General features: G+C 52.9%; 1 protein-coding gene across 1 annotated transcript; it reads left to right on the top strand.

Moving 5' to 3' along the window:
- The first annotated feature begins 496 nt into the window (after nt 1–496).
- Nucleotides 497–26659, top strand: PICK1 (protein interacting with PRKCA 1). The gene is made up of 12 exons (XM_078857035.1): nt 497–963; nt 2176–2287; nt 2869–2997; nt 3961–4027; nt 4613–4702; nt 9783–9836; nt 11250–11312; nt 16544–16677; nt 17316–17408; nt 19552–19602; nt 20642–20786; nt 25324–26659. The coding sequence occupies exons 1-12, from the start codon at nt 935–937 to the stop codon at nt 25662–25664; spliced, it is 1308 nt and encodes a 435-aa protein (XP_078713161.1). The 5' UTR covers nt 497–934; the 3' UTR covers nt 25665–26659.
- The last annotated feature ends 452 nt before the right edge of the window (nt 26660–27111 follow it).

The raw sequence follows: 27111 nt of genomic DNA, 5'->3' as shown, positions 1-27111 counted from the left end.
ACTGCAGGAATTCATCTTCTTGGTTCTTTCGGTAAAGTCACGTAGAATGGAAATAATAAAATAATAAAAATAAAACATAATAAGATAATTCTCACGACGTTTCGGCCACAACGCAAGCAGCCGTCCTCAGGTGGAGAACGGGTCTGTCGAGAAGACAGAGTCTGAAGACTTTACCTAAAGAACCAAGAAGATGCCACGTGGAACTTCACCGAAACCGCCGCGCCACGTGGTGCCGGGTGGGGGCGCTGCAGGGCAGAGCGGTGGGGGCTGGTGGGGGCGGGTGTGGGCGGGGGGGCGGGGGGAAGGGGCGTTGGGGGGCGGGGGGAAGGGGCGTTGGGGGGCGGGGGGAAGGGGCGTTGGGGGGCGGGGGGGGAGGGGCGGGGGGAGGCGGGGGGCGGGTGGGGGCATACGCGGGGGGCAGGGTGGGGGCCGGTGAGCGTGTCAATGTTTTCCCACAATGCCTCGCGCGCCTCGGCAGTAACCAATCGGCAAGAGGCTTCGGGTCGGGGTCAGGGGTCAAGTGTCAGAGCGGCGACGGCGGGTGGGAAGGTGGAGAGAAGCGGAAGTGGACACGGGCTCGCCCGGAACGTCTGACTTCGTTCCGAACAACCCGAAGAGGATCCTAGAACGCAGGCGCGAGGTCGAGTAGCGGCGGCGCTGCCGAACACGATCCGCTTCTCACCGAGAACTGACGGCGATCTCGAACACGAGTTGATTTGGAGGCGAAACAACGACAACAACAAAAACGTCGAGGCCCAGTCCGACCCCGACATTGGGACGGGACACGTATCCGGAGCTCCGCACCCCCCCGACTCTGGACGGGACCTCGACGCCGAACTCACTCGGGGGGTTTCAACGCAGGACGCGGCAATCTCTGACGGACCTGAAGCCGACCCGACGCTGAAGCAGCAGCCGTTGCGTCGCGGCGGCCGACATGGACTTCGACTATGAGGAGGATAAACTGTGAGTGGCTCGAGAGGGATGCACGGGGGGGACCCTCATCTCCCCCCCCCACCCGGTCTCTGGACCCCCCCCCCCCACCCGGTCTCTGGGACCCCCCCCCCCACCCGGTCTCTGGGTCCCCCCATCTCCCCCCCCACCCGGTCTCTGGGACCCCCCCCCCCCCCCCCGGTCTCTGGGTCCCCCCATCTCCCCCCCACCCGGTCTCTGGGGCCCCCCCCCCCACCCGGTCTCTGGGACCCCCCCCCCCACCCGGTCTCTGGGACCCCCCCCCCCACCCGGTCTCTGGGTCCCCCCATCTCCACCCCCACCCGGTCTCTGGGACCCCCCCCCCACCCGGTCTCTGGGACCCCCCCCCCCCCACCCGGTCTCTGGGACCCCCCCCCCACCCGGTCTCTGGGACCCCCCCCCCCCACCCGGTCTCTGGGTCCCCCCATCTCCCCTCCCACCCGGTCTCTGGTCCCCCTAAAGGGCCGCCACCCCCGTGAGTTTTGGTGCCCCTGTCGGTACCGGTCAAAAATGGACCGAACCCTCCTTGCCCCCCCCCGCCCCCCCCCCCCATGTCAGAATCAGAATGTTTTTTTTTTATCCCGGAGGAATCCGATGACCTATAAAGCTCTCTTTCACAGATGTCCAGTCGGGGCGCGGGGTCAGAACGTTACCCGAGCTGCTATTGGGACTGAGGCCGTTGTCTTTTTAGTCCGTGAGGCCTTCTAGGAGGGAGTGGTCCCGTTAAGGTCGTGATCCCAGATTCTTTGTAGGGACTGGTCCCCTTTATCTTGGTCCCCTTTATCTTGGTCCCCCTGAATCTCAGCATACGGTCTCGTCAACCGAAGTGTGCCAGATTGCGTTCCACATCGGACGCTTAAGCAAGGTTGAGCCTCGTAGTGCTCTACTAATATGGGAGACCACCATGCATGACATGTGTTCTGGGCTGCTGTGGGGCTATGTTGTGAGCATTAGAGGACAGTACAGCAACATCCACGGTTGTACTTCACTTCTATGCTCCCACATATTAACCCCCTTGCCTTCACCAACCCGCACCGACCATCGTGGTAATGAAATGCAAGGCAACGACCCTCAGAGCATGGGGAGGGCTCTCATCCATCAGTGGATTGATATTTTTTTAAATACTGTGCATGTACAAATGTCGTCGTCATCACCGTCCGCAGCGTTAGCCTTATTATTACGGTTGTTGTTGTTCTCCACACACAGGGGCATCCCGACCATTCCCGGGAAGGTAGTGATCCAGAAGGACCCGCAGAACATGATCGGCATCAGCATCGGCGGCGGCGCGCCGCTCTGCCCGTGCCTCTACGTGGTGCAGGTGGGAGCCCGAGGGGGCTGCAGGCAGCCACGTTAACAAACTCGCCCACGCTGCGCGTGATGAGCTCACTGTTTACTCTCTGCGATAACAGTATGCACACATTCATTTCAATCGGGCCCAAATGCAGAAACTCAAGTTGGTGCGCATGGTGTCGGTGGGTGGGGTGGTTGGCGCTGTGGTTAGAGCGCTCGACTTAATCGTCGATAATCAATCGGCCATTGTAATTTTATCGGACGTATTGTTTCGATAGCCGCTCATAATTCGCGTGTGCTTGGTCGTCTGGTCAAAGCCATGCGTTGAGTGTTTATTCCCAAGAATTTGTAATCGCACACCACTGCGCGCATCTTCATGAGTTGAATCATCGTCATTGCATCATCTTTATCAAGCATCGTCATATTTTCTGAATCTTTGTGCCTCATCTCGTGTTTCGTACCATGTCTTGTCCCCGTGTACATGACCATGTCTCATCCCGTGTCTCTGACCGTGTCTTATCCCGCTGTTTTGTCCATATATCTTGTTGCATGCCTCTGATCATACCTCGTCCTACGTCTTGTCCCCTGTCCGCCCGTGTGCCGGACCAGGTGTTCGACAATGCTCCGGCAGCAAAGGACGGCACGCTGATGGCTGGCGACGAGATCGTGGGAGTGAATGGGAAATCGGTGAAGGGCAAGACTAAGGTGGAGGTGGCGAAGATGATTCAAGCTGTGAAGGTCCGTGTCTTTCTATTAAATGCACAGGAACGTCATCAGCATTATCATCGGCTATTATTAATCCACTGGTGGATGAAAGCCTCCCTGAGCCACCACCGCCTCTCACACAGTCTTGCGATGTGACATTTACTGTCAAATGGCTTCTCTTCTTCGTTTAAGCAGTGGTCAAGAGGTTGTCACGTCCATTTTCCGAGATCAGTAATGGGCCACAAGCTTGACAGCGTTCTTGTGCACTAAATGTGACCCCAGACATCACCCTAGAGACACTGAGACCAGGCCACACGAGCAGTCCTCCTTCACCTCGGTGGGCCGCAAGCATCACACTGTGCTTGTGCACAAATTGTGACCCCCACATATCACCCTAGACACACCTAGACCAGGCCACCACGCGGGGCTCCATGGGACGCAATGCAGCTCCCGGGCCGCAGGTTTCCTGCCACTACCATAGATTCTACCACACCTCTGCATTGTTTCCTTTTGCCAGATCCCAAGGCTGTTGGCCAGAGTAAAAAAATGGTGCAACTGGATGGAGGTGGCTGTTGTTTAGGCTGACGGATTTGTTAAGTTTGCTCAGTAAATGTGAATCAATTGGTCACCAATCGAATTGTATGATTTATATGTTTTTTGTTCTCGAGACAAAAGCTACTGCTACGTTTTTCTACCTGTGGTGATTCTGGGGCTGGGGCATCGCATTGCGCATGTAACTGCATGGAAATGTAGCTTGATGTTGCCCACTAGGCGGCGGCATCACCACCGCTTAGGTGAATGCTTTGCATGCCATCGAGAGGTGCAGCGCATTAGTTAGCACACCGCACTACACGAGCACGACCACCTGGGCACGTTGTTGTCTTGAACCACCACATCTGCAGATCGTGTGCCATGCCAGCCTTAATAGTTGTTTGCACCAGCCCCCTGCTGTATATTAAACTAATCTGTGAATGTGTGTGTGTGTCTGTATCGCAGGGTGAAGTGACCATGTACTACAATAAGCTACAGGCCGACCCCAAACTAGGGAAGACCATGGACATTGGTGGGTCTCAGGAACTCGCACTGACCACTGGCTCCTACCCATTGTTTTATTCATGTTACTAATATACACCACTCAGGACTCAGGTGGTGGTGGGTTTCACAACACATTTACGTGATATAACCCAAAAACCTCTTATGGATAATATTGGTCGTTAAAGCCTGTGGGTTAAACCAATATACAACCAAGTCGAGGTGTCTGCCTGCGCCAATGAGCAAGAGGGCAGCACTCATTGAGGCAGCATCCATTGTCAAGCCTCATCGAGTTTTCGGCAGGAGCTGCAGACTGAACACAAAGTGCTCCTCTTATTAATAAACCCCAGAGGGATAGAGGGGCTTAGCCAATGCCCACCTTGGATTTGAACCCGTGATATTTTGTGGGTGAGTCGCACGCTCTTTAGCAACAGCGGCTGACCAAACATCGTGGCAACGTTTGGTTAATTAACTGCCACAACCCGCACGACATGACCGGGGACCCTCGCCCAGCAGCAGGTGACACAGCAGAGGGACTGTACGTGCGCACAGCTGGTGTCGCAACCACTGATTGTGTTCTCTCTGCTTGCGCCCTCCACCCCCACCTCACTCCCAGTGATGAAGAAGGCGAAGCACCGTCTGGTGGAGAGCATGAGCTCGTCGACGGCCGACGCGCTGGGACTCAGCCGCGCCATCCTGTGCAACGGTAACAGCGCAGGGTGCGGCGACGGTGCCACACCACCGTGTGCCGAGCAGCCGCCGCCGCACCCTCGCGTGCCGGTGCACCGGTGGCCGTGGTGGTTTTGCACGGGGAGGAGGGAGGGCGGCATCGGTGCCGGGATTTTCACTGCCCATCGCAGAGCCCTCCCCCCCCCCCCTCACTGGAATGCTCAATACTCCCCACCCCCCCACTCCCGGTTGCTCGATCGATCGGTCAGTTGGTTGACCGGCAATCTTTCAGTCTGATGGTCAGTCAGTCTGTTTGGTCGGTGAATTGACCACTTGGTCAGTTAATTTGTTGGTTGGTCAATTGGTCACTTGTCAGGTCAGTTTGCCACATGTTCTCTGATCCTCATGTTTTTCTTTCTGTTTGTCTAATTCCAAGGGTGCATCTCTCAACACTTTGCACTTTTCAGTTTTTTGTTCAATTTTCTTTGTCCATGTCCATGATGTTGGAGCCTCGTAGGTAGAATGTTGGGGCTACCAGGGTAAGATAATGGGACTATGAGGGTGAGATGATGCGGCTACAAGGCTGAGATGATGGGGCTGCCAGGTGAGGTGATGGGGCTGCCAGGGTGAGGTGATGGGGCTATTAAGGTGATGGGGCTACAGGGTGAGGTGAAGGGGCTACAGCGTGAGGTGATGGGGCTACCAGGTGAGGTGATGGGGCTACCAGGTGAGGTGATGGGGCTACCAGGTGAGGTGATGGGGCTACCAGGTGAGGTGATGGGGCTACCAGGTGAGGTGATGGGGCTACAAGGGTGAGGTGATGGGGCTACAGGGTGAGGTGATGGGGCTACAAGGGTGAGGTGATGGGGCTACAGGGTGAGGTGATGGGGCTACAAGGGTGAGGTGATGGGGCTACAGGGTGAGGTGATGGGGCTACAGGGTGAGGTGATGGGGCTACAGGGTGAGATGATGGGGCTACCAGGGTGAGGTGATGGGGCTACCAGGTGAGGTGATGGGGCTACCAGGTGAGGTGATGGGGCTACCAGGGTGAGATGATGGGGCTACCAGGGTGAGGTGATGGGGCTACCAGGTGAGGTGATGGGGCTACCAGGTGAGATGATGGGGCTACCAGGGTGAGATGATGGGGCTACCAGGTGAGGTGATGGGGCTACCAGGTGAGATGATGGGGCTACCAGGTGAGATGATGGGGCTACCAGGTGAGGTGATGGGGCTACCAGGTGAGGTGATGGGGCTACCAGGTGAGGTGATGGGGCTACCAGGGTGAGGTGATGGGGCTACCAGGTGAGGTGATGGGGCTACCAGGTGAGATGATGGGGCTACCAGGGTGAGGTGATGGGGCTACCAGGTGAGATGATGGGGCTACCAGGTGAGATGATGGGGCTACCAGGTGAGGTGATGGGGCTACCAGGTGAGATGATGGGGCTACCAGGTGAGGTGATGGGGCTACCAGGTGAGATGATGGGGCTACCAGGTGAGATGATGGGGCTACCAGGTGAGGTGATGGGGCTACCAGGTGAGATGATGGGGCTACCAGGGTGAGGTGATGGGGCTACCAGGTGAGGTGATGGGGCTACCAGGTGAGATGATGGGGCTACCAGGGTGAGGTGATGGGGCTACCAGGTGAGATGATGGGGCTACCAGGTGAGATGATGGGGCTACCAGGTGAGGTGATGGGGCTACCAGGTGAGATGATGGGGCTACCAGGTGAGGTGATGGGGCTACCAGGTGAGATGATGGGGCTACAGGTGAGATGATGGGGCTACCAGGTGAGATGATGGGGCTACCAGGTGAGGTGATGGGGCTACAGGGTGAGGTGATGGGGCTACCAGGGTGAGATGATGGGGCTACCAGGGTGAGGTGATGGGGCTACCAGGGTGAGGTGATGGGGCTATCAGGTGAGGTGATGGAGCTACCAGGGTGAGATGATGGGGCTGCCAGGGTGAGGTGATGGGGCTGCCAGGGTGAGGTGATGGGGCTACCAGGGTGAGGTGATGGGGCTACAGGGTGAGGTGATGGGGCTACCAGGGTGAGGTGATGGGGCTACAGGGTGAGGTGATGGGGCTACCAGGGTGAGGTGATGGGGCTACCAGGTGAGGTGATGGGGCTACCAGGTGAGGTGATTGAGCTATCAGGGTGAGGTGATGGGGCTACCAGGGTGAGGTGATGGGTCTTACAGGTGTGGGTTTATGTAGCTGCTTGGGTGGGTTTTTTAGGGCTGGTTAGCCGGGTGTTGGCACTGCCCGTGTGCCTCCTGCTGTTTTATAATTAAGCCCACTTAAGTGCAAATTGGTTGCCTGGGGATTATACATTCTTGGCTGGCTTACAAAGAGCACGCTCCTAGGTTTGCATGTTTTGATTTTATCCGAAACACAAGGAAACCCCCGACAACGTTTCAAGTGGAAGCCACTGTCAGTGTGCTACTGGTGAATTATTTTTCACTCTTTTATCAGCTGTAGGCAGTTGAGTAGCACTTGTGCTAGCAGTGTCATGTAAGGAGACAAAAGCAACAAACTTGAGAAGTGCTGCGAGTCATCTGGCGACTTAGGGGTGCAATGTCAGGGAACAGCACCGGAACATGTTGCCCGCAGAACTAACGCAATAGAAGTCTCCTCTTCATTCGGTTGCTCTTGTCCAGCACTGGGCACAGCGCTCTTTTTTTCGTGCTGTATGAAGAGTGGTTCACCATGTATCTGTCTTCCAATATACAGGTTGTATGCATTTCTCAAAGCGAGCTTTGCTTACCCATAGGAAAACCGAATTTATTACAAGTGTATTTATGTGAAACGGTTGTAAGTGAATGTGCTGAGACCATCATAAGTTGGCCACATGAGATACTGTGGTAGAACCACATATTGGTTGGAGCCGGGGATTTACAGCCTGACACGGCCATTATGAGCCTCCTTATATTCCCCGTGAAGTTAAAATGACCTACTCTGCTGCACGTTTTGGGGCATTGTTAAAGTAAAAGGTGTTGCCATTTTTACAATTCTGTCGCATGTCTCTTAACAATAGTCAAGTCTTGGGCGTCTCACTGCTCAAATGATCCTGGGGTAGCACCCATCTCTGTTCGCGATCTTGGTGGAAATTCCACATTCTCATGGTGGGGGGTCATTCTCTGCTTCAGAAAACCACTGTCTACTTCCCAAAAAGTCGTACAAACTTTATTCTATCAATTATAAAGGACCGATGATTATGCTGCTGCAGCTGTTGGTGATGATAATGCTGATTGTCAAGTGCTGCGTTGACCCCAGACAAAAAGAGCTGAACTCGCAACTCCTCGGCTTTTCCTGCTGCCTCAGTAGAGACGTGAGAACTTAAATCCTGGAGCAGCAGGGTTCGGCCCAGGCTACAGTTTTTTCTGCCGGTTTGTGCCGGAGCCCCTTGCCACGGTGATTTGGTTTCCCACGCGGGGTCCGGGGTAATTGGGTCCGTGCGGCTGCGGTGACCTCGCGTGTGACCATGGGCGCCCGTGACCCCGCAGCGACGTGCGCTGCGCTAATCGGGGCGACGGTGAAGCGGCCGTTTCTACGCTCGAGCGAGCGTCCTTCATCCGACTCGGCTGAGAGCGCAGCTCCGTGACCGCGAGAGATGGCGACAGCTTGGGGGGAGGCCCTCATCCAGCAGTGGATTGATCATTGCGGAGGATGATGATGAGAGGTCCATGAGGGTTGAAGGTTTTGCGCTGTCAGTGAGGCGCATGTCTGTTTAGGCTATACGGAGGATCTTTGTATTTGGAGGGTGGGGGTTTGTGGATCGGACGGAGTTTGCAGTGTGTTGCAAGACTCTACACACTAGGCTGGGAGGTGGCCAGGACAAGGCGATACAGAAAAAAGGATGTTGTAAAATGAAATCGGTAATAATAGTTTTGATCTCATTGTATTTATCCAGGAAAGCCCCACTGAGTCTCCATTTTCTTCAGGAAGATGCTGCATTAGGGTTTGTCATTGAATTGTTGAGGAGTGTTTTTGCATGTGGGAGAAGAAAACGCTTCACATGCATAGACAAACAGGCTTGGTGTACTGCCATCTTCTGGTCCACCTCGCAGCCTAGCGGGTGTGTAGGACTTTTGTAAATCTGCGTACTGTATATGATCCATCAACTTGCATTATACTCGCTGACCCACAGGTATGTGCTGCCACATTTCAAATTATAAGGATAACCCGACTCGCTTAGAATGATTATCACAGTTCACTTTTATTAGCCATGTAAAGAAGTCCCTTCTGTATAAGAAGGGTTTTTCCATCTTGCAGATTCTCGCAATGTCTGTTTCGGTTCGTGGACTCTCATGATCTACAGCGGCAGCAGCGGCAGCAGCGGCAAGCCTGAAGTGCGTAGGAGGGAATTAACGAAGTAGCGAGAGTGGCCGTGAGTTGCTGGAAGGTCATGCGGGCTGTCGGTTCGCCGCTCGCCAGCACGCGCGCCCACGTGAGAACCGCTCAGGCTGATTTACATATTTTTAATGAGGGTTGTTCGTTCGTGCTTCCTTACATACTTTGCATCTGTCCATCGTACCAACGAGAATCGGCCCGGGTGGAGTCGGTGTTCAAACGGGCGGGCGAGTAGGTGACGGGACAATTGCCCGGCCTCCAGCGTCTCTTGCCAAAACGGCCGGCATTCACCGGCAGCCAGAAAGGCGGCCGCTGGTCAACAGAGACACTACCGGGATCTGCGCTGGAAGAGTGGCCGCTTTGTGCTGCTCGGGAGTTACGGGTTGGGCCACGGGGGGGGGGGCGGGAGGGGGTTGGGGTAGTGAGTTAGCAGGAACCATCTTACCGTAAGTCTGTGCCACGTGGCTGTATCCCTGGCGACCACGGGGATCCACAGTGCCGGCGTCGCATTGCGGGACGCGGAGAGTGGATTCCGCTTGGGGGAGGGCGCAGTGCCTCCTCATTATCTGTGTCCCCTGCTGACCCCTTCTCTCTCTCTCCCTCTCTCTCTCCCTCTCACCACATCGCACCTGCACTCACCGCTACCTGCCTCCCTTGCTCCGTCAACACACCTCACCCACGCACACCTTATTTGTCTACCCCTCACCGCACATCACTCTCGATCACTCCATCTCCCTGCTCGCCTGATAATTAATGGTGCCCCCACAGATGGCCTTGTTAAAAAACTGGATGAACTGGAACGCACGGCTGAGCTGTACAAAGGTAAAGGCACTTTGTGACCCCCTGGGGTGTGTGCATGTGTCTGAATACCTGCACGTACACCTGTGCGCACACCAGTACACACCCTGTAATGAACGCACTCTGGCACACACCCACTTGTACGCCTCCTGCAGTGAGATAACATGCTCATCCAGCGTGCATTGAATACACACAAGATACAAAGATTCCCCACGTGTAGATTTTGGACACATTTGTGGTTAGTGAGCACCTATTAAAGGCTGGCACTGCATATAAGGATGTGGTGTGGTCAGAACCACATCCGGATGCCTGGCCGCCTTTGTCTCCTGGATTACGATGTTTGCATGTCACGCACCGTGTTTAGATTAAAAACAAATTTCTTCAGAACTGCTTTTTGCATTTAGTTTGTACTCCCGCACCTCTGATTCACACGGTTAGCTACGTACGGTGCGAAAACAGTTCAACATACAGACGTGCATTTGCTCATTTAAGGTAGTGTTAGATCCACTGCACTACTGCTGCCACCACCAGATAAACTCGTGATCACTCGCTCACTCTAGCGGACACACACCTGCAAACACTTAGAAGTGAACACTGATAATGATTCCCCATATCGCCTTTAACAGACTTAGGGAAAGTGCTGTTTGCGAGCACCTATGGAGGGCAAGTATGGCACATGAGGGGGTGGGTAGGCAGCACCATTTGCGGCCGCCTTTGTTGTCGCCCCCGATGCTGAGGTTTACGCAACTCGTGTAAGGCTGAATCGACCTAGGGGAGGCCCACGACCAGTTCAGATAATCGCCACTTGTATCAGTAGTGAGTGGGAATTGAACTCTGGTCACTGGGTTTGCAGTAACCACAGCTCCACCTCTGGTGTGTGAACAACAACAACAACCGCCATTCGCCACTCAGTGGCGGTGACGTCACCACGACGCTTGTGCCAGGCCATGTGCACCTTGAGGCCACGTGAAGGGTCGAACGCCCGCTGGTGTGTGAACACACACACCTGCACATACCCGCACACACCTAGATGTGAACACACCTGCACACACCCGCACTCATTCTGCATTGCAAACAAATAGTGCACTCCATTAAGTTGATTCATCTTTAACACAGGCCCCTACTTGTCATAAAATACCCAGCTATACTATGCGTGTTTGCCAATCTTGTGTCCCTCGCCTTGATTTATTAAAAGGCCAGCCGGGCGAAACATTGGCTCCTGTTTGCCTGAATACTTTGGTAGTTTACCTAAATCCCAATATCTATTGGTTGTAACAGTCCCGCTTGTACAATTGCACATTAATCAGTGCGGCATTGTGTGTGTGCGCGCCTACAATCGTGCGTGCACGCACGTCCATTTGTGCTACGCTTTATGAAAGAACATTGGCATTTGGCCGGGTCCCCCTTTTTAATTGTGAATGGCTTTTTTGTTTGCAGGCCTGATGGAGCACACCAAGAGGCTGCTGAAAGCCTTCTTTGAGCTCTCACAGACTCATAAATGTGAGTTTGTGCGTACGCAACAGTGTGCGCTCACGTGTGCGGTCTGTGCGTTCGCGCATGTGTGTATGTGTTTGTATTCGTGGCAGTGTGTACGAATGTGTGTGTGCATCTCAGTGTGTTCGTATGGGTGTGTATGTGTTTGTGACCTTGCTGCTCGCTAACACAGCACTTGCCCCAACAGCCTGTTATGGTTATACGGGGAATGTTTGTATTGGTGATGAAGTGTGCGTCTGTGTGTACATGTCCGTGTGCGTACTTTTTTTTTTCGTATATGCCCTAGTCGGGAGGAGGTTGTGGTATGGAGGAGGTCGTGGATTCGATCCCGACCCTAACTACCTGCATATTTGAAGTTTGCATGTTCTCCCCGTGATCACGTGCATTTAGATTATATTTTACTGCTATACATTGTCACATGATGAGCCTCTTCGTTGAGCTATCATTCGTGGCCAGGTCACTTCTGAAAAAGAGCTACATCGCTGGTAAATAAAATAGTTCAGTATGGTTTATGCTGTCGCATCTGTCCATATAATCTGGCCGTTCGTTCGCCTGCCCCGCGGCACTAACATTCAGACAGTGCAGCCACTGAGAAATAAGAGGACGTGTCCCCTCGAGGTAGGGGGGGGGTGGTGTGGTTCAGCGATCGCCAACATTCACTGGGCAGAAAAGCAGCTCAAATAATTCCGTTGTCCCTCCTCGAACCCAGGTGTGAGAGCCCCTTTGAGATTCACTTTCTCTTTGGGAAATTCACTGTACTCCACTTGCCCTTTGTTCCGGGTGAAACCACTTTGTTTATTCGCTGTTTCTTAATAAGTTCGGCTTCACTTCCTTCAGTTGCCATTTATCCAGGTTAGAGTACGAGCGAGATTCCCTTGGCAACAATTAATTTTGCCCCATTGTCTCGCATTTAGCCACGTGAGATCCCTTTGAGATTTACCCCCGACACGGAGTTCATTTTAATCGTTGTGCTTTAGCCAAGTGAGATTCACTTTAGCCTTGGCAAATAAATGACTAATTCCTTTGTCCCTGTATGTTACAGGTGAGAGCCCATTCAGATTCAGTTTGTAAAAACGAATTATTTGCTTTCATTGTCCTTCGTTTACTCAAAATCACATAAGCCGAGCCTGCATAAAGCGAGGCAAATCAGTGCTTTGTAAGAAAAGGTTTTGCTGGCTGGGGTGTCGGCGGGAAATTGCACGGCCGTGACATCACCGCGCACATTTGCATGATGAAGTCACCCGCAGCGTTGAGCCGATTTAGTGCGTCAGCAACGTCACTGCCTCCCCACCTACCCCCCCCAGTCTCCATCTCAGATATGTGTCCTGCACAGATGTGTGGGCAGTGCTGGTTAATAAAAAAAAAAATTCGAATGACCAATTTTAGTAGCTGCCGAGTACCCTACAAACCCTTCAGTTATTAAAAACGTGTTCCAAAATATACTAATTTCTTTTAAAATGGTTTTTCACAACTCACTTTCATCGGCCGTGTAAAAAATTCACGGCTGTACTAGGAAAGTTTTTACCATGTACCAGGTTCCATCAATGTCCACTCTGGCCCATAGACCCTACGATCTCGAGCTGCAGGAGCAGCAGCAGCAAGCCTGAGGCACGTAGAGGACGAATGAACAAAGTAGTAGTGAGAGCGCGCCCGCTACAGATCGATGAATTTTTATGGCGTGTGTGCGTGCTGTGTGCAATCGTCAAGCTTGAATTCGTGAATACATTATTTATTTTTTACATGTGGCAAGTATGGAAATGACCGTGGTGTGGCATGGTGGAATCTAGTTGCGTTGTTTGCACTCAAACCAGATCGCTGCATGTAAAAGCGTCGTGTAATATAACCTCGGTGACGTGGTTACAAAACTATAAGCGTTGCGTGCATAGTAAACAAACATAATTTTGTGTGCTCGAATTACTACACGTGTCGTGAATTTGATCATCGACTCTTAACCAACGAATCGTTATGTTTATAGTAATCCGTAATAATAGGCCGATTACTTTTCCAAATTCATCCTCTTAATGCTGTCGCGTGAGGTCCCGTCCGTCACAAGCCGCCGAGCGGACGCGTGCACGTGCATGCGCGCACTCGCACAAGCACTCGCGGCAAATTTCGTTTCCGCTTCTCATCGGGATCGCAAGGCGGAGGTTGGCGCATCGCTCCGTGACACCGTCCACATGGTCCTGGCCAATCCGCCTCCGCTTGCTAGAACCGCGCGCAAGACTTTTTCTCGGCGGCAAGTTAAAACTAAACTAAGCTTAACGAAGTGGTTTATCATCACGTGGGAGTTTATAGCGGCCAAATACATCCAAACTCCAAAATATACCAGGCGAGGGAGTTAACATCTCTCCACCGAGTTATTACGAGCCGGGCGTCACGAGCGTGACCGCTCGCTCGGCGCCGCGATCGCCGCTCGTCCTCCGCTGAGCCGATTACAGAAGCTCTCGTCGCCACCGAGGTGTCTTCCATGTCCTCCGCCCCCCCCCCCCCCAGGAACGAAATCCGCACGCAACACTTTATCTCGCCCGTTGTCAAGAACTTAAAGGGCGGTCATGAAATGCTCGCAGACGACATCGTCGTCGTCTCTGACGCGCGCGGGTTTCAGCGGTTCATCCGTCTCTCCGGATTTTGTCATATATTCTGGCCGAGCTTGGGAACATGCGGCCATCTTGGCGAGCCCCGACTTGCGCTTTCGCTGCTGGCATCTGCCGAGCGATCGGTCACGCCGCAGAGGACGTGTCCAGACGCACCGTGCGGCCGAGTCGAATGGGTTTCGCCCCCCCCCCCACCTCTTTTTAAAGGTTGGAAAGTGTGCAGCGAAGCGTGGAGAGAGGTACATGCTTGGGGATTACAATGGGAGACAGAAAGATAGAACAGTTACAGAGGCTCGGACAGGATATCGGTTTGAGTGAGGGTGCCCAGTGGGTGCAGCTGGTGTTGAAATGGCAGCAAAAGGATGAAACATGCCCTAAAGGATGACCACTGCAGAGATGGAGGGACAAGATTGTTTCATGCACATGGCTTGTGCCTTTGCAAGACAGTGAAGGTCGCAAGTTCAAATACTGGTTTGGAGTCGGCCCGTCATCAATATCCATCCGCGGTTGTGTGTGTCCTACAATATTATTTACTCGGGAAAACCTAGACTCTTTCAGGAGGCTCCTGCTAAATTGCGATGATTATGTTCTGCGTGTCAGACGATAACGGGAGTACACTGAGAAAGCACGTGCATACAAGGGAGTGGCACTCAAAATTCTGCACAGATGGATTCAAAAATCCATTAAAAAATCCATTACTTTATTGCCATCTTCAGCTCACCTCGTAGCGCCAAGTCTACAATACCTGATATGTTCAGGCAGTCTCCTATCCAAGTGCTAACCATCTTCAATTCCTGCTTATCCGCAAAAAATATCGGACAAACTCGACCACATTCAGTGTGATTTGGTCTCGGGCCAAATCTGACACAAATCCTCTTTGCAGGCTCCCCAATCTGCCCCCACCCCCCAGGCAATTCTCTTGGCCCAGTTTTGTAGGAGGTGAAAGCCTCCCCCAGCCCCCACCGCCATCATCCTTGGCGTTCCCCCGCGGCCCAGTGGAGAGAGCGTCGGCGTTGCCGATCGATCGTGGGTAAAAATAGAACGAGGGGAGGAGGAAGAGGTGCGCGTGGCCATCGGTGGGAATTCGACGTGAAGCGGGGTGACATTTTGCGCAGCTCAACGGTCAGGGCGGCGGGATTTCGGGGAGCGTGATGCGACATTTATTTTGTCTGCGTGTCTCATCTTAAGCGCGTGTGCGCATACCAAATTTTCAGGTCCGTGCGAATTGACATTCATAGCAGTAGCAGCAGTCGCAGCAGTTGGCCAACGTGCCATACCTTCCCTCTTTTAGGTGGATAAAACGGGTGCCACTGTGAGATAATGTCGACTATGGTTGTTCTCTAAGAGAGACTGCCCTCACCAATGGGAATGTTGGGAAATGTGGGATTTGCTTCACTCGGCCAGGGCTGCCGGAGGATATGACCACCGCCCGTTTGGTCGTTTTGAGCAGATAGAAACGTTGATGGTTTACCCGGGAGAGTATCACTTAGTCACAGGATGCTTTTCGGTGTACCGATGCAAAGGTTTGTTAATTCTACATGAATTCTAAAGCCCAGAAAATACATGCATCGAATTGCACGTAAATCAATCGATGCTTTCCAGGGAACGCATGTGGTTTGTAAATGGGTTCATGTGACCCCTCACCAATGAACCCGACGGACAGATGGGCAACCGGGCAATGCCAGTGAATCATGGAAGAGGTAAATTGTTACAAGCCAAGTTGACAGCATGTGCGTGCATTCCAGCAGTGTAACAGCGCATGTGCGTGTGTTCACACACAGTGGTGTAGCAGTTTGTGTGCTGCGCTACTAACCCAGCGACCAGAGTTCGATTCCCACTCATGGCCAACACCAGTGACGATTATCTGTAAAGGTCCTGGGCCTCCCCTAGGTCGACTCAGCCTCAAATGAGTACCTGGTGCGGTGTGTAAACATCGGCACTGTGGAGACAAAGGCGGCTGGGTGTGGTTGCTGGCCACCCACCCCCTCGTGTGCCGTTCCGGCCTTAATAGGTGCTCGCTAACAGCACTCGCCCCAACAGTCTGTTAAGGCGATACGGGGGTCTTTGTTTTGTTAACACTGTGTATGTGTGCATGTGATTACTGTGTATATGTCTGCACGTGTGTGTTTCCTGTGTATAAGTATTAGTGTGCATGTATGTGTGTGTGTTTACTGTGTGTATATGTGTTTGCACATGTGTTCGTGTGCATGTGGAGAGCGTTCTTGTAGTGGTTAGCGCACTGCGCTACAAACCCAGCGACCCAAGTTCAATTCCCGCTCACGGCCACTACCCGTGATGGATTTCTAGACCAGTTTTGAGCCTCCCTGAGGTCGACTGAACATTAAGTTGAGTATTTGCTGCAGTGTGTAAACACCAGCGTTGGGGGAGACAAAGACGTCCGGGCGTGATGTATGTATGTAAGTTGAACTTCTTTTGCACCGTACGTAACCAACTGTGCTAATCGAAGGTGCGGGGGAAGGAAAACAAACAACACAAAAAGCAATTCTAAAGAAATTAGTTGGTTACTGTCCATGACACCAACCCGTGCACAGTGCCGGCCTTCATAGGTGCTGCTCGCTTTGCAGCACTTGCCCCAACAGTCTGTTAATGATACACTGGGGACCTGTGCGCGCGTGCGTCCAGCGTTTGGCGACGTCTTCTCCGTGATCGGGGTGCGGGAGCCTCAGCCTGCCGCCAGCGAGGCGTTCGTGAAGTTCGCCGAAGCCCATCGCAGCATCGAAAAGTTTGGCGTGCGGCTGCTGAAGACCGTGAAGCCGGTACGCCCCCACCCTTAGTCGTTGGTGTACGAGCAGTCCCACCACTGAAGAACCTCTCTTCAAGGTTCAAGCATTACTATAATGATGATTATAGAAATAGGGGTGCTGATGATGGTCACGATGCAGTTGAGTCAATCCAGGGTGAGTTATTAACATGTTCCCGCCACGATCATGAACGTTTCCAGCTCATACAGCTGGGCTATCCATCATTAGTTTGAACAAAAAAATTATAAATCCAAACGGAATGTGGAATTCCCACCAGTGGCTCGGAACTCCCCAACAGTGACGTGCACCACCCCACTTGTATTTGAGCAGAGAGACGCTTGGGCCTTGTGTCCGGCTGTGCGGTGGCTTACATTGCGATATGATTCCGGCCACCTAGGTTCAATTCCAATACTCTTGATACACAACTTAATTTACAGGCCATTACTGAGCCTGTCCTGAGCCAACCGGACCATCCATGGGTAACCCAGGACAGTGTGAACATCAACACTCTGCAGATTAAAGGCATTTGGACATGCATTGGTGCTGGCCACACTACTGTCTCATGCTCCCATGCAAGCCTTAAACAGGTGCTCGCTAACCGCGCTTAGTCCTGCAGTCTCTCAGGCTAAACTGAGGCCCATTTGTCTCTATAGATGCTCAGTGACCTCAACACGTACCTCAACAAGGCCGTGCCCGACACGAAGCTGACCATCAGGAAGTACGCCGACACCAAGTTTGAGTACCTGGTGAGTATGGCCGGCATGTCGTGCACGTGCCTGCAGTGTGTGGAGTCAGTGCTGGTTTAACCGGGACTCAAATTTGAGCGCTGTGTGGCGCCTTCTATTTGGACACATACATTGGATGGACAACAAAAGGAAAATGAAAAGTGCATTAGGAAAAATGGAAAGAAGCGAAAAGAGTGGAAGACCTATAGTGGTTCTTTCGGTAAAGTCACATAGGTAGAGAAAATAAAATAAAATAAAACACGACGTTTCGGGAGCAACGCAAGTGCCCGAAACGTCGTGTTTTGTTTTATTTTATTTTGTCTACCTACGTGACTTTACCGAAAGAACCAAGAGTATGGATCCTTGCAGTCACGAAAACTGCAAGTCTAGTGGAAGACCTTGCAGATAATGGCTTGACGACGATATCATAAGAGATTGGTGCCAGAAATATGTGCAGTACTTGAGTATATTGGCACAAGACAGGAAAGTGGAAACAAATGACGACATGTGCAGTGGACACCCATGGGCTATCTACCCATGGATTGTGATGATGATGATGTCCCGCCTTGGTGGCAGTGCATTGTGTTGGCAGTGCGCGCTGTTATGGTGTGGGTGTAACGACCAACGCCATCCTTGTGATTATTCGGTGACTTGCTGTGGATCAGGAGCAATAGAGCTTCATCTCTAATTCAGCAGCCTGTTAAATGAGAGTGTTGAGAATCGACGAGAGAAAAACAAATGACACTTTTGGCTTCGCAAAGTGGTACTCATTTTATCATGGCATTGGTCAATCCCGGAATAGGATGTGAACTGATTGTGAGTCAAGGGCAATGAGCACAACATCGCTCGGGCCGCATTATACAATAATATGAGAACAAATGCAAGTCGGCTTGACAGCATGTTAACCATTAATAAAGACAAGTGGCTTGGGCAGGATACGTTGCTCAAAGGGACGGGGACCGATGGTTGAAGTAAATGACAGAGGCAGCCAAGGGAAGGAACACGCCCCACGAATGCGTTCGCTTTGGAGGTGGAGCAATGAATTGGTTGCGTGCGCGCCCGCCAGGCGGATCGCCGCACCGCGGCACCACGGAAGATGGCGACGGTGTGGGGTGTAGGGCCTTCACCCAGCAGTGGATTGGTGGTAGCCGACGATTATTATGATGATGATGATGACGACGACTATCAGAGAATGCGCATGAATGAGAGTGAAACTACCGAGGGCCTGAATAATACTATAGATGGAATGTTCGAGTGGGCTCCGGGCCATGTTCGTTAATGTTTAATCGCGCCGGCGCTGCCGCCCTGAGTGAGACGTGCCGTGGGGGGGCGGTGGCTGCGTGAATACACGCGTGTCTCGTGTGTCGTCCGTGTGCGCGTGTGCATCCGAGTGCGCGTGTGTCGTCTGTGTGCGCGTGTGTCGTCTGTGTGCGCGTGTACATCCGAGTGCGCGTGTGCATCCGAGTGCTTGTACGTGCGTGATGTAACGTCTGAGTGCGCGTGCCTGCGTGCCTACGTGCACGTCTGGAGAGCGTTGGCACAGTGACTAGCGGGGACTGCGCTACGAATCCGGCCACCCGAGTTCGATTCCCGCTCGTGGTCAATGCCAGCGATGAATGTCTGAACCGGTTCTGGGCAACCCCTTAGTAAACTCAGCCTTAAATGAGGACCTGGTGTGGTGTATAAACAGGTGGCCACCCACCCCCACGTGGGCCATTTTGGCCCTTAATAGGTGCTCGCTAACATCACATGCCCCAACAGTCTGTGAAGGTTATACGAGGGATCTTTGTGCATGTCTATGTTTGAATGTGTGTATGTGCATCACCTAACATATGCGCATGCATGCATGCATGCCAGTGCACGGGTCTGCGATGTCTTTGTGTGCCTGCAGCACATGATTGCATGCGTGTGTTTACATCTGTGTGTTTGCGTGCCTGCACATGTGTTTGTAAAATCGTCTTTGTGCCTGTACTGCAATGCGTATGTGCGTGTGTCTGTGTGACACTGTGTTAGTATTCGTGTGTGTATGTGTGCTGGTATACGTGTGCGCGTGCGTGCCAGAATGCTCGCCACGCCCGTGTGTTTCGGCACACACGTAGCAGCATCGTGAACCCAGTCACCCCGCACCCCGACTCAACTGTCGCCCCTCCCCCTCTCCCCACAGTCGTACTGCCTCAAGGTGAAGGAGATGGATGACGAGGAATACAGCTACGCGGTGAGAGGGGCGGCGCGTGCTGCCTGTGCTGCCTGCACACACTGTAATGCCTGTGCTGCTACCTATACCGCCTCTGTGCCTGCCAGTGCTGCCCTTGCCTGTGCTGCAAGTGCTGCCAGTGTTGCCCTTGCTGCCAGTGCTGCCAATGCTGCAGTGTAGATTGCTGCTGATGATGATAATGATGTACTTCGGAAAATGCTATAGTTTAATGTTTTGGTTTATAATGGTGGGCAGTAGAGTAGTGGGGAGAGCAGTGGTTAGCACACCTACTGCATTAAGAACGCGGTAATTGGTAGCGACTGATATTTGAGCTAGGAGCCCATGTACCAGACCGGATGTTGGATAAATTAAAAGGCCATAATGATTATTATTGGGGTGGAGCAGTGGTGCAGTGGCTGCCTTCCTGCATTATCAACCCAGCGATGCGAGTTTGATTCTAGGTCATGGCTAACATTAAAAGGCGAGTGATATCTAAGCCGGTCATGTGTCCCTCCCCCCCCCACCTCGCCCATTCACCAACTCGCATTGAGCAGCGTGGTGAAGTATGGTCAAACAACCACATGGTGCCAAACCCAGCATAAACATACACGTCATGTGGATGCCTTCATCAAGCAGTGGGAGTGACAGGAGCTGTACATTGTGATTTGTTCTGGTGTCGTGATCGATATGGTAATTGCTGTTTAGGCACTGTATGTTGCATTTGTAATATTGTGGTGGTTGTAGTTTTAGAGATGGTTATATTTGTAATTGTTGTGGTTGTGATAATAGTTGTTGTTACTCAGGCCATGTACGAGCCACTCTAGTAGCATTATAGTAGTTGCAGTGGTGGTGTTGTATGGTGGTATTTGTAATTGTGACTCTAGTAGTGGTAGTATTACAACGGTGGTAGTTGTGGTGTTATAATGATGGTAGTGGTGGTATTGTAACGGTGGTGGTAGTGGTATTGTAATGGTAATATTGATGGTATCATAACAGTGGTAGTGGTGGTATTGTAATGGTCGTCGTGGTGATGGTTGTTGTTGTTGTTACTGCTGCTCAGGCCTTGCAGGAGCCGCTGTACCGTGTGGGCACCGGTAACTACGAGTACCGGCTCATCCTGCGCTGCCGCCAGGATGCGCGCGCTCGCTTCGCCAAACTGCGCAAGGACGTGATGGAGAAGATCGAGCTGCTGGACCAGAAGCATGGTGAGGGGTCACCACTGGGGGTCACCACTGGGGGTCACCACTGGGGGTCACTTGTGGGGGTCTCCGCTGGGGGTCACCGCTGGGGGTCACCGCTGGGGGTCACTTGTGGGGGTCTCCGCTGGGGGTCACTTGTGGGGGTCTCCGCTGGGGGTCACCACTGGGGGTCGCCGCTGGGGGTCACTTGTGGGGGTCTCCGCTGGGGGTGACCGCTGGGGGTCACTTGTGGGGGCTCCGCTGGGGGTCACTTGTGGGGGTCACTTGTGGGGGTCACTTGTGGGGGTCACTTGTGGGGGTCACTTGTGGGGGTCTCCGCTGGGGGTAACTTGTGGGGGTCACTTGTGGGGGTCACTTGTGGGGGTCACTTGTGGGGGTCTCCGCTGGGGGTGACCGCTGGGGGTCACTTGTGGGGGTCTCCGCTGGGGGTCACCACTGGGGGTCACTTGTGGGGGTCTCCGCTGGGGGTCACCACTGGGGGTCACTTGTGGGGGTCTCCGCTGGGGGTCACCGCTGGGGGTCACTTGTGGGGGTCTCCGCTGGGGGTCACTTGTGGGGGTCACTTGTGGGGGTCACTTGTGGGGGTCTCCGCTGGGGGTCGCCGCTGGGGGTCACCGCTGGGGGTCACTTGTGGGGGTCTCCGCTGGGGGTCGCCGGTGGGGGTCACCGCTGGGGGTCACCGCTGGGGGTCACCGCTGGGGGTCACTTGTGGGGGTCACCGCTGGGGGTCACCTGTGGGGGTCTCCGCTGGGGGTCACCACTGGGGGTCGCCGCTGGGGGTCGCCGCTGGGGGTCACCGCTGGGGGTCACATCTGGGGGAGCGCAGGAGTAGCGACAGTTAGTCCAGAGCAAAGGGGTCGTGAGTGGGCGTGCAATGACGCATCGATTTACACGCTCACGATAAGCGCATTGAATTGTGAGTGAGAGAATTGATTACTTAGAATTAATGGAAATTCTATGCACATTGAATGGTAAGTGTTAGCGCTACTATCATTGATTGGATAAACAGATCAGAGATCAGACAACAGTATGGACGAGATGGTAAACATTGAACAAAAAAACTATTTAGTGAATTCAATCACAAACCTTGGTCATGGTGGTTCCAGCCAGGGATTACCGGGGTGCCTCCAGCAGACAGAGGGGGTGGAGGGGTGTCCAAGTAAGGTAATGCACCACATGGTGCCAAGCCCAGCATAAACATTTTCAACACGAGGAGACCGTTACAGTGAATTACAAGGTATCGTCATTAAATATTCAACGTTTCTATAAAAAAAATCGCAATCAAAACTGGTGAAGGACGCTCGTTGGGTTGCTAAAGTAGACCACGGTGGCGAGATGTTCACTATCTTGCCTGCTATACAGAAGGTTGTGGGTTTGACTCTGACCCTGACGCCTCTATATTTGGAGTTTGCATGTCTCTCTCCCTGTGCTCAGGTGGATTTTTCTCCTGGTCCTCCGCTTTTTCCCTCCACAGTATTTGGCTACTATAAATGTTCACGTGATGATAAGCCACTTCGTTCAGATATCATTTGTGGCCAGGTCGCCTCTGAAAAAGAGTTATATATAGCTCAGTGGGCCTTACCTGGTAAAAAGTAAAAAAAAAAATTAAATAGTAGACGGCCTGGCAAATGCCCCCCACTCACTTTACAAACACAAATATTTATTCTTCTTGTTGTCATTCCTGCACCTTAACCCTTTCCCATTCCGAGACGTCTACAAATTCCAGGGTGGGGTCTCGTTCACACCGCTGAATCTCGGGACACGCAAGCGATTAGCGTTAATTTTATTTAGAGAGATGTAGCACCATTGTTTTTAAGGACATTGTACTCACCGCAGAGAACCATGGCGACATGACCGCAGTCTATGATACCTGCCACCAAACTGTGCCACACGCTCCCCGCATAGCCTTGTGAGATCCTTGGTGTACGTCTTCCGATCCGAAGACGTACTGATAAAGTTTCTTTTTCTTAAAGAAAATACACATTTTGGAGGCGTGGATATCTGTCCTCGTCATGAGTGGGATTATTATTTATCCAATAAGAGGTGTAATATTCCCCCCCCCCCCCCCCCCCCAATAAATTTCCCAAACCTCTTTGTCAGCTCAAAGTTTAAGATACGTTGCTGAATTTCGCTGGGCAGGTCACATCTTGCCGTCGTGCTCTGTTGTTCCGGGTCGTGCTATGTGCTGGCATGTAGATGCTGTGTTGTGTGTGTGGTGTGTTTGTAAGGGTTCCGTGTGCCCTGTGGCGCGTAGAGTCTCACGGTAGAGATGTCGGCTTCCAAACGTCCTCAACGACCTCGGGCAGAGGTCCTCTTGGCTCGTGTACCCTCTGCGTTATTGGAGTGTGTGTATGTGTGTACGTGCATGGGTGCTTGTGTACGTGCATCCATGCATGTGTATGCATGTATTGTCGAATCGGCGCGCTGCACTACAAAGCCGGCGACCCGGGTTCAATTCCCGCCAGTAACAATTATCTGAAGTAGTCCTGGGCCTCCCCTAGGTCGCCTCAGTACCTGGTGCGGTGTGTAAACATCGCTACTGATGAGACAAAGTTGGGCGTGATACTGGCCACCCACCCACTCATGTACTGTGCCAGCCTTTATAGGTGTTTGCTATCAGCACTTGCCCCAACAGCCTGTTAAGACTATACGGGGGATCTCTTTTTTATGGTGGAGCGGTGGCAAAGCGGTTAGCGCGCTGCACTCCACTAGGAACCTCGCCAGCAAACCCGAGTTCAATCACCCACTCAGTGGCCAACACCAGTGCCGATTATGTGAACCAGTCCTGGGCCATCCCGAGGTCGACTTGGCCTTAAATGAGTACCTGGTGCTGCGTATAAATATTTCCACGAGGGAGACAAAGGCGCCGGGAGTGGTGCTGGTTCACACCACCCCCTTGTGCACTGTGCCAGCCCTCATAGGTGCTCGCTAACAGCACTTGCCCCCAGCAGACCGTGAAAGGCTATACGGAGGACCTGTTTGTGTAAGTGCATGTGTGTGTGCGCATGCACATACATCTGTGCGTGTGTACGTGCGCATATTTAATCGTCTTGTAGATCAATGTCGGTGATATTTTCCAAGCGGCTAATGGAGCGATGGGACGTTTTATGCTGCGTCTGCCGCCTCCTCGCTATGAAAACGCATTAAACGCACGCGTGCACATGCACACACACACGTGCGCGCACACGTGTGTGTACATGCAGACAAAGGCATAGACGCCTTGTGTAGCATTTAAGCCGCTGGGATAAGCGCACAGCGCTCGTGGTGGGGGTGGTGTGGGCAGCACCACACATCTGTGGCTGCCTTCTCTCTCCCCATTGTCGATAATAATGATCGCTCCAGATGCTCGTTATAGGCCAAGTTAATCTAAGGGAGCATCTGGACATATTCAGGTGGCATATGCCAGCGATGATGGCCGTTATGGCCAGGAATTTATTCCAACTTTGTTGTGCTGCTGCTGCTCAAAACACTACTACACTCTACACCTTTATACTGTACATCCATACACTGCACTAACCACTACCACACACCAAAAGCAAAGATCCCCCGTATAGCCCTAATAAACTGTTGGGGCAAGTGCTTGTAGCGAGCACCTATGAAGGCCGGCACAGCACACGAGGCGGTAGGTGGCCAACACCACGTCTGGCCGCCTTTGTCTCCCTAGTGGCGATGTTTACACACAACACCAGGTCGTCATTTGAGGCTGAGTCGACCTAGGGAAGGTCCATGGCCGGTTCAGATAATCGCCGGTTCGTAGCACAGCACGCTAACCGCGACACTACCGCTCCCCACACCACACACACCACTTGCATGCACACACACATACACAATGTTTCGCCTACTACAATACCACTTGTATCCACACACGCACGCCGCACTAAACACGACCACACCACAAACGAACTGTACACACGCGCCACACTGACCGCTACCACAGCGCGTGGGTGCACGTAATCGAACGTGCACACACACACGCACCGCGGAGCCACTCGCTCTGAATTTGTTACCCAAGACACGATTCCACGAGGCTCGGATTTTTAAGATGTGCGTGGGTGTCTGTAGGGAGAGTCATAGGGGGTGGGGATGTAGAGGAGGGGCAGAGGTGACCTGCCTCTAGGCCAAAGAGGGGCCATGTGAGTTCGTGGGGATCGCTGCTCACAGCGGATGTGAACCTTGGCCCTGCACCCAGCTTTCTGCTGTCCTCCCTGTGTTCCCACACTCACCCCTGTGACCCCCGGGTTTCTGGTCATCCACAGGATTCTCACCTTGTCCACGCGCACCCATTTCCAGACGCTTGCCCCCGTGTCACCGCACTAACCCTCGCATGCCTCGTGCTCATCTCCATCCCTTGTGTCCCTGTATCCATGTGTTCCTGCGCTCATCCCTATCCCTGGTGTCCTCGTATCTCCATGCCTCTGTGTTCATCCCTATCCATGGTGTCCTCGTATCTCCATGCCTCTGTGTTCATCCCTATCCCTGGTGTCCCCGTATCCACGTGTCCCCCTGTGCTCATCCCCACGTCTTCACGCTCGTGTCTCCGCAGTGCAAGACATCGTGTTTCAGCTGCAGCGCTTCGTGTCGGCGATGTCGCGCTACCACGACGACTGCAACGCGGTGCTCAAGGAGGCGGACGTGTTCCCCATCGAGGTGGACCTGGCGCGCACCATGCTCAGCTACGAGTCGCAAGGGCCCTACGCCGAGACCGGCCACCACCGCCGTCGCCACGACGACGAGGACGACGGCGACGACGACGACGAGGAGGAGGACAACAGAGGTGGCGACGACGAGGAGGGGGGTGAAGGAGGAGGCCAGGACGACGGGGCCGGGATGATGGCTGACGACGGGACGGAGGAGAACGGGGAGAAGCTCATCGATGACTTGTGATGCGGTGGCGGTAGGAGGTTGTTGGCGGTGGTGAGGTTGGAGGAGGTTGTGATAGAGGAGGAGGTCGTAAAGGTGGTGGAGGTCGTGCAGGTGCAGGAGGTGTTGGTGGAGTTGGAGGCGGCGATGGGGAGCGGTGGTTGAGATGGAGGTGGTATCATCGGTTTATTATTTGGTAACTTTTCTGATTTTAATTGAAATTTGATGCACACTTGCTTGTGCAAGCAAGTGTGCATCAATGCATAAGCCAGTGCGTGTACCCACGGGTACACGCAGCGGTCGCACCTCTTATACCTACACGTACGTACATGTAAATAACACATTGTATGCGCGTGCATGTACACGCATGTGTATAACACGTACACCTGCACGTGCATGTGTGGAACACATGCCAATTACACGCGCACACATTCCAGTAACACGTACACCCTTAGCATGAACGGCACAGCACATGTGCACGTGTCGCCCCACATAGGTTATTCGAGGCGTGCAATACGCACACGTGTACACGCATTCATGCGCATATGTGCAACGTTCACATCTGTACATATGTGCGTGCCTGGACGTATAAAAGTGTAACGCACACACGTGTATCCCTGTACACATGTGCATGTATCGCATGTTCACCTGTGCTAGTACAACTTTGTGAGATGTGAACATGTGTATTACACGTGGCTCACGTAGATGTATGCACAGGTGTATTCTGCACCTGTACACGTTCACGTACGTACAAGTGTATATCTGTACCTACGTGTAGTCATGTATGCAGTCGTCTACGTTAACTGTGCATACATGTGCATTGCATGTGCATATAACAGTAAATCGTCATGTACACGTGTGACACGTCCTGTGGTGTACATGTATGTGGACCTGTACGCGTACACTTGTACGTATACGCCTGTGCACATACATGGGTAACACCTACTGCACCTGGACACGTGTACATCATGTACACGTGTACATCATCTGCTTTGCTGTCTCGTTCGCCAGCAATAACTTTGGGGGGGGGATGGGAGGGGGGCCGGAGGGGGGTTTATTGTGGCAGGGGGAGCTGTCGTTCTTACCCGAAGGCGTTACATTTCTCTGAGTAAATTATTGGGCGGTGGTGGTGGTGGTGGTGGTGGAGGGTTAGGCACAGATGGGGGCACCAGAGCGCACCCCCCCCCCCCTTTTCTGGTCATGTCGTTGAATTAAAAATGTTCGAAGGGGTTTCCTCTAAGGGGGGTTTTCTGTTCTGGGGTTACAAACCCCTTGACGTCCACGTGCAGGGGGTGAATGTGTAAATATTGGGCATATCACTCCACAGTACTAAAGATAATCCTTAAACAAAATCTTGCGTCCGACTATAAAGCTTCCCAAAGCTTATTTATGCTGCGTTTTCTGTATTTTCAACATTCAATGTTTGGAGGTGAAACCCTTGAAATGGCAACACTGGTTGAGTGGAATAACA

Source organism: Lampetra fluviatilis, chromosome 5 (genome assembly GCF_964198595.1).
Source record: "Lampetra fluviatilis chromosome 5, kcLamFluv1.1, whole genome shotgun sequence".
Taxonomy (NCBI): Eukaryota; Metazoa; Chordata; class Hyperoartia; order Petromyzontiformes; family Petromyzontidae; genus Lampetra; species Lampetra fluviatilis.
The sequence above is the reverse complement of the archived record's forward strand: the minus strand, read 5'-3'. Positions and strand labels throughout refer to the sequence as shown.